This window comes from Myxocyprinus asiaticus, chromosome 1 (genome assembly GCF_019703515.2).
Source record: "Myxocyprinus asiaticus isolate MX2 ecotype Aquarium Trade chromosome 1, UBuf_Myxa_2, whole genome shotgun sequence".
In the NCBI taxonomy this organism is placed as follows: Eukaryota; Metazoa; Chordata; class Actinopteri; order Cypriniformes; family Catostomidae; genus Myxocyprinus; species Myxocyprinus asiaticus.
In genome coordinates, this window is record NC_059344.1 from 15,459,754 (window position 1) to 15,468,331 (window position 8,578).

The 8,578-nt window shown below is 35.8% G+C and overlaps 1 protein-coding gene across 1 annotated transcript; it reads right to left on the reverse strand.

The window, feature by feature from the left end:
• Positions 1-465: 465 nt before the first annotated feature.
• Positions 466-3,382, reverse strand: LOC127417816 (uncharacterized). The gene is made up of 6 exons (XM_051658084.1): positions 3,313-3,382; positions 2,368-2,715; positions 1,895-2,233; positions 1,399-1,512; positions 1,277-1,305; positions 466-1,035 (listed from the first exon to the last, which is right to left on the reverse strand). The coding sequence occupies exons 1-6, from the start codon at positions 3,368-3,370 to the stop codon at positions 883-885; spliced, it is 1,041 nt and encodes a 346-aa protein (XP_051514044.1). The 5' UTR covers positions 3,371-3,382; the 3' UTR covers positions 466-882.
• Positions 3,383-8,578: the final 5,196 nt, after the last annotated feature.

The following is an 8,578-nucleotide window of genomic DNA, read 5'->3' on the forward strand; positions in this document are numbered from 1 at the left end:
AATGCAAGTACACATCCAGACTTTTGCTAGAAAGTGCTGGTCTTTCATTTAATACTTTGGGTAACCCGACTGCAAATTGAGGTATATTAAATGAAGGGTTGATGGTTCAGGGCATGGCACTATAGGCACTATAGTTCAATTTTCTCTGTTACAGATAATTTCCATTCACCTTCTGTTGCAGTTCACTCACCAACCTGGTTTTATGTTCATCTATGTGTGTTAGTTAGTTTGATGATGTAGATTAGAAATAAAATCTTGTTTGACTGTGGTACATTTTTATAAATAATCTCGTCAATTGATACTTAAAGGTCTATGCTCCCTGCTCGAACAAAATTTTAACATATTTGTGATATTATTTTCAATGGCCATGAGAATAGTATTACTCTAAACAGTTAAGAGATGTGTCATATCAAACGATCAGAGATTCAACTTTATTCTTTCAATATTCCCCAAATTAATCATGATTCCCTTCTTGAGCTAAAATTCCTCATATATAAAATTGTGAGCAGATACAACGAGCCTGTTGTATTACATATTTAATGGTGGAACATTTTTATTCAGATTTCTAATCTGATCATTTGTCATTTATCCTTAATATAATGGTGGTCAAACATGGCCAAGATTCCTAAACTAATTTACATACAAAATCCTACATATTATAGGGTGGATAAATGCGGGCATGTTTAAATCTGCCCACTACATTTAGCATTCCATTATACAATTCTTACATATTATTGTTGATGAATGCTGGAAGTTGTAAATATACCCTGCCACAAAGTCGCTAATTTCCTACAAATGTAAATATGTAAACAATGTGCAGACAAAAACTCTTTTCTCGAAACATCAATACATCCTACTCACAAAGTAACAATATGACACATATTAAGAATTATTAAGTCCTTGTTTCAAACTTCTTGCATGACAAACAGGTGCATAAATCACACAAGGTTCCTCTTCATGGCTTTTTATGTTACGTGTAGGCTGATGTGGAGAGAACTTCAGTGATGCATAATTATCCATGTCTATGTCAGCAGTCTAATGAGAGAATATATCAATTTGACAACAGTCATTACAGTTTTTATAGTGCTGCGTAAAAGGTTTGTAAAAACATGTTCCAGTCTAAGCAATATACTAAGGAGTATGATAAGTTCAATAAGTTTTTCTCATCACATCCTGATAATTTGATGTATTAGTTTTACCTCAGTTTCCTTTCTCTTTGACAATAGGATAACTAAAGTAAAAAGTAAAAATAGGTGTATACATCTTTTCAACTCACCTGGGCTGTAGGTTGTACCCGATCAACACCTTAAAAATGCATTGCAATTTGAAATTAGAACAGTCACTAAACATTGTTTCATCTTGTAATTTTAAAATGTGGGTTGAATAGAAACATCTTACCTCTGTGAGCAGCTCTTCTCCATGACAGCATCATGATAATATTCACTATTATAGATATCATTAATACAATGGCAAGCATTGACAAAATATAGGTTTCTGTTTTCTGTTGATCAACTGCAAAAAGACAGATAAAGATAAAACAAGAAGTAATTTTACAAAACAAATGTTAAAGGAAATGATAATAAACTTTTTTTATAAATTTCTAATTTTCGAAATCTATGAAGGCTGAGTATTGAAGTATCAAAGTATAGTTTAACTGAAGCATCATATTTCATAGAATTTAAAAAGGATATTAATAATATAGGTGCACTGTAAAAAAAACGTCTGTAATTTTAACAGTAAAAGACTGTAAAAATGCTACAGAAATAAAATGTTAATTGATTAACGAGTATTAACTGTAAAATATTTTTTTTGTTTGTTTGTTTTTTTTTGTAAAAACAAAAGTATTTTTATTTTTTTACAGTGTGGTATTGTGAACAATAAAAAAAAGTTTTACCATGTGCATTAAGTTTAGTTCCATTTCCAATGACTAACTTCCCACATGTTACCACACCACAATAGTAAGTTTCATCACTGGAGAAGGTTCCCTTCCTTTTGGGGACTGTGTACATACAGTTTTGTATAGGGGATTCAGAGTTCTTCTCACACTGATCGCTTCTGTCTCCAACTGTGTAAAGGATTCCTGGATAGGACTCTTTTGGTTCATATCTAAGCCAGTAGACACTTTGACCTCCTGCACAAGTCTCGCCAAAGATTGAGCAATGCAAAGTCAAAGAGTCTCCTACATGATGCGACTCCAACACTGGATGCTGGATGACTTTAAATGTATTTGCATCTACAATAAAAAGTGCATTCCTTAGTAGTAGTAATAATAACAGCAACAGTAGGTAATAAATCATTGTAAATTCAGATTTTCCCCATTACAAAATCAATTGCAACATTTTACTCATATTACAACCTTTCACTTACCGTTAACTGTCAGATAAGCACCACTTCCAAAGTACAGCTCATCATACAATTGCATACCACAGTGGTAATAGGCAGCATCTCTGGATGTAACTTTAGTCAATATTAATACAGATATATTCTGATCAACTTTCACTTCTAGCCGTGAGTCATTGACAAATTCTCCTCTTAGTTTTATCTCTTTGTAAAATATGCTAACTATAGGGTTTATCTTTTGTCCTGGAATTTGTTTGAGCCACACCCAGGTAATAACCGGATCAGCAGTGGCGTAGCATTCCAGGATTACAGAACCTCCAACTGGTGCCGTGACTGATACCTTTGGCTGAAAAACACTGGGGATCATAGTTACACCTGAAAAACATAATTAATAAATACGAAAATAAATAAATAAAAAGTAGTCCCTATATGAGTAGTCACGTCTAAAGCACCTAATTTCCATTGAAAAAAACTTTTTTTTAACTCCCCCAAAACTGAAAGTGGGTGAGAGTCATTAGTTAATTTGTTTCTATATGTGGGAAACAGAGAAATTAATTTACATTAAATTAAAAAACTTGGAAATTAACAGAAAGGTTTAAGATCTTTAACAATGTAGAGCAAAAACAGCTATGATGCAAAATGAAGAAGAAATATTTAAGATTCGGTACTCCTGTGCAGAATTCTGTCTAGGTCACTAATCAAATGTATGCAAACTTGTGGCACAAATTTGCAAGTACAATATGCTCTTTGAAATATTCTTAAATTCTGCTGGGATAGTGTGGATCATCAGGTTTAGTCAATGCCAGCAAAAGGGGGCATGCCAATTACTAAGAAAACTGAGATTTTTTGTTTGTTTGTTTTTTGTTTTTTTAAATTTGCATTAAAGAAGAAAATACAAATTTCATTTTTGGTCTCATACTTTTGAACAATACAGTATAAAGATATATTTATAGTTATTTATTTTTTACTTACATGATGAGTAAGACAGAAGGATGTATGTAGACACAGCAAACCTCTTGTAAGCTGGCATCCGAGTTGTCTCCATCCTGAGATCAAAATGAAAATATGGCCTAATAACTGATAAACTTCAAAATACCCTGTGCATCTGTAAATGACCCAAATTATGAAACAAGTTCTCATTGGCCAAGTGAAGCATATACACCTCCTCTGTCTTGCAGTTGACACCCTTTGTCCTCGTAAACGTTTCCATGAGAATAAAGAAGTCTTTGACCTAGTGTATTTCCTGCAATACTGCCAGGTCTCAAATTTATAGAGTGCAAATGCCATGTCCCCAAAAGACAGACAATGTGAAGTACTTTAATCACTTTAAGTAGAAGTCTCTACATATAGGAAACAATTTTTTCTTTTTTTTTCTTTTTTTGCATTCATAATTTTGTATCATCAGTTATCACATGATGGATCTGTGTTTAACATTTCTGCAGATAATTTTACATACAATAGCTCTATGAGGACACTGCACTGTATGGTTGACCAGCCACACGTGTTTCCAATTAGTCAACTTGTCTTTTATTTATACTGTCCCTGCGCCCTACTATAAAGTATGCTAATAGCAGTATAAGTAGGATGTCTGAATCCTCACTATTCATGAAACAGCAGGCGTACAATACCCAGATGACCTACTCCATCTGCAGGGATTCTGAAGTTCGCATCCATTGGACAGTTTACTATCCCATAAGGTCACGTCATGGGAAATGAGAAGCCATCAGATTCAAAACACTGAATTAAAAAAAATCAAGTCAGAGCACTCTTTATTTATTTATTTATTTATTTATTTATTTATTTATTTATTTATTGTGGTAGGGTACAATGGGGCTAAAGGCACCCCTTAAGGAAATTTAGTTTTTCTGTTAACAAAATGTTTCACAGTAAAAAAAAAAAAATTTTTTTTTTTTTATTGAAGATTGATGGAGCAACATTATATGTGTGAAGAGAAATAATAACGGAAGGTTGTTTCGATTAAAATTCAGTTTTTAAAAAAAGGTGGTGAAGGAGCATTTTACCCCACACCTGGGGTAAAAGGCTCCCTCATTTGGGGTAAAAGGCCCCCAGGGGATTTAAAGCAATATCATGTAGATTCTGGGGAAATAGTTATAAGGCACAATTTGTCAGCTAATGCAAATAATTTTGAGACAGCATGATGCTTTTTTTTGAGCAACAAATTAAGATGATGCTTACTCAAAATAACTACTTCAGAAAAAGTCAACCATTTCCTGTTCATTTCAAACACATTTGGCATTTTATTACATCTCAAGTATTCTATAAACAAACTAATCTCTATTATGATTGGATCAGTACATGGGTGCCAACTGAACATTTTGCATAACAAATCTATTCCTCCCACTTAAGAAAAACAATGTGTTTTATAGGGGACTTTCGAACCTGCAATGGGCGGGGGGGAGTACTGTAGTAGTTTTTTATGCTGTTTAGAGTTTTGGGAGAAAATAAAATAAATGGAGCCTTTTACCCCACGGTACCTTTAGCCACGTTGTACCCTACGTGGTTGTGGTACAAACGGCAGCCGGTGAAGTTTCTGGTGCCAACCAAGGGTACGATGGTGCCCTCGCAGGGAGTAGTTGCACTACACAGACTGTGTAATATGCATTTAGGGAGCGCCAGTACCGGTCCTTTACAGTTTTAACAATAAATGCTTTTTGAGTTATTAATAATAAAAAAGTGTATATCGTTTCTTATCCACTGATAAATTTCCTGACCCATGACTTGAGCATATTGTGTCTAAAATATGTTTAAGTTACATAGATATGTTAAGTTATGCCCTGTTCACACCGCAAACGCTAGACTCCAGGGGCCGGTTGCACCAGCTGTGCGTAAATTCAAACTTAGCCTAGTTGTGGCGTAAATGGGCACTAGTCACAATTTACGCACTACTAATATTTGAGCGTTGCACCATTAAACTTAAGTAGGATGTATCCCTACGTATAAACTAAATATTAATGGAAGACTCCGACCAGGAGTAACTGATGGAATAAAAAAGCAGACTGATATTTAATGACATCAATGAGCTCATGTTTTGCGTGACAGGCATCAATCATTTCGACATATATTATGATGTTGACATTTATGAAAGAGAGAGAGGAAAAACGTACTTTTAAGTGCAGTTTTCAGGGTGCATCGCCTGGTGTCAAGTTTCAACACATTCAATATATATATAGGATATTAAAATGAATAAATGTATGTTTTTCCAGCCTGTTGTATTAGTATTTATTTATCACCCCTTATATATTTTAGATACAGTTCCTATAATATTGTTATTTACATAGGGCATATACTATTTATCAAATCTACTTTTATTATGTGTTGTATTTTTATGGGGATTTAATTTATTACAGCTGAGAGTTACGTGAGCAAACAAGGTTTGAACATCAACCGTAACAAGATCAAATTGAAGTTCACGGCTTTTTAACACTTCTGTGTATAAATTTGAAGGCTGCTTATTGGAGCAATACAAGTAAATGTCATACTATGTGACTAGGCATTACTTTACAGAGAGCTTACGACCTACTAGTTAAGTCTTGCCTTAAGAATGGGTGGTGCAACCAAATTAAGCACTGACGTAGTTACAAACTAACTAGTAGTTACTAAGAACTTTACATCTCAACTTAAGTGAGAACTTACGCACAGTTGGTGCAAACCTACCCAGGATCTTTGTCGCTGGGGGCGTTCGTACAGCTGTCGATTTAATGTTATTGGTGGACTGCACGTCTGGCCATAGTAGCTTTTGAAATTCTGATTACATATTATACAGCCAGTACAACTAAGGTTTCATTCTAATTTATTGCCTCTAAAAATGAACATTTTGATAGGGAGAGTGTTTTATATAACCTGCAGCAGTGCTCAATGCATAATAATGAACAAGATGAACGATCTATCAATGTATGAATCAAACTCACTTGGAATGCCACCACTGTTTTTCACGCATCATTTTTATCAGGCCATATCCATTTATGTGGTTACAGACAAATGATACAGAATGGTGAAATTGCTCACAAAAACTTTTCACTTCTTCACCTTGCCTGAACTTGACTCCAGTATCTCACACTCACAGCAGACGGGTGGCGTGAGCTCCACTGTCTTCACTCTCATTGGTAGTCGCTCCTAAATGTCGCTCATCATTTGCATAAAGTTAAACTTCTCTCAACTTTGTCTTGACCACGGCGTCCTCTGTTGCAAATGGTCACTGTCACTTATGTCGCTGGAAGTCCCTCTGCTCTCTTTGAAAATGAATGGGATCGTGTTACTTTGTTAACTTGTTGAAAGAACTGTAACACTCGCAATGCTGATATTATGTACAATAGTAGTCTTTCTCATGTGATATTGCTCAATTGTGTGTTTTGGTTATTTTTGCAAATATCACTGGTTGCATCAGTGGGCTGAGCAAGCTGTTGTGGTTGGCTGTGTGGTCCGCAAGTTGGTAAAGGTTGCAAACCTCTAGTCTAAACAGTTTTAGCTAACATACATAGTCAGCTTGTATGTTTTCTGTAGTCTGTTCACAAGAATCACCAACCAACATTGAGCGTGATTATGATTCTTCTGTAAGTGCATTTATGCCACCTCTGGCCTGCATTATCACATCTGCATAAACGCACCATTTTGTGGTGTATATCATACTTCTTTTCTGTACAGAAAGTTACAAATATACTAGTTCCAGGAAGTATAGAGCAAATATATAACATTTCTGTGTGAAACAAAGAGGGTTCAAGTTTTACTTTTCAAAATAACCTATGAAAATATCAAGCAGCAAACAATCAAGACGTTTTGTGGTTTTGTCTCAAGTGTGCGGATTCTTTGCTCTTTGATCATTGCCCAAGCTGCATTAGTATAATCGACTCCAATGGCATAGATTCCAGGGGGGACAGGGGTGAGATAACCCCCCCCCCCCCAATAATCAAAACAAGCAAGTATAAACCCCCCCCCCCCCAACATTTATACCATGATCAATGGAATCATGTAAATGCTTTACGCTGCTACCCGCCTCCCCATTTTCATACTTCACACTTGTTTTTACCAATGTGCATTTCTAAGCAGTTGTTCACCAGTGTGGTTGCGCTTATCTTAAAAGGTCATTGGTGGCATAAGCACAGACAAGCATAACAGAAATCAGGTCAGCACAACACACATCCTGAGACAGAAAGAAGTGAGGGTCTGCATTTGCTTTTGTGCAAAGACTACAGTGTTAGACCAATGCACAGACTAAAAATGCTTGTTGTTGTGTTGTAGACCACAAAGAGCATACTTAAACAGGACATACTGAATGAGAGGAAATAATGTGGGTTGGTTATCTAACATCTTAGATTAAAAAAACAATACAGGGATGGTTTATTTATCAAATATCTGAGTGATTGTTTGCAGGTGTAAATAGCACCTGCCACACAGCGCGGCTAATTTCAATCCAATATTCTGGTGCAGTGGTTCCCAACCCTTTTTCCTTGAAGCACCCCCTACTTACATTTAAGAAAGTGTATACACACTGTATTATTAGAGGTCTGCACGGGCCTTAAAATGAAACCCGACCTGTACCCAAGACAGGGCTCCAGACTGCGACTAAAATGGTCGCAAATGCGACTAAATATAATTGATTGCAACAATCATTTAAAATCTAGTCACCATTGGTGACAGTCGGGTTGTGTGCGTTCATATGCGGTTTCATCAGATGTCATCTTGTGAGTTATTGAATACATCTTTAGAGCGCGCACCAGTGTGTCTCGCACCGCTTTTCACCCGTTCTGTTGTGATGATGACCTCACTGCACCGCACGCAACAACAAACCCAGCGTGAGAGAGTCGTGAACAAATGACTCTATTGTACCGGGTCTTTTTCATGAATCACCCGAAAAGAACTGAGAGTTTGAACTCAGCAGCTCAGGTTAGCAGACTGAATCAGATTCACTTTCTCAGCAAATCAGCTGTTAGTGAGCTCACAACTGAGAGTGCATACATTTCAAAATAAGAGTCCCATGTGTATTTCGGGCTTCTTTATAATTAAAAGTCCTGTATTGTGTACCACTTTTTTCTTCTTGTGATAATTATTGATTGGGATTGGAGTATCACATTAAACTGCATCTGGGATTTCATTCAATTCATTCAAAGTCTCTGGCCATCCAGTAACAGTAAAGAAATACTAAGGCAATATTTTAAAACAATATATATATATATATATACTGTTTATTTGCTGAAACTTCACTTGGTGCAGGACAATCTGG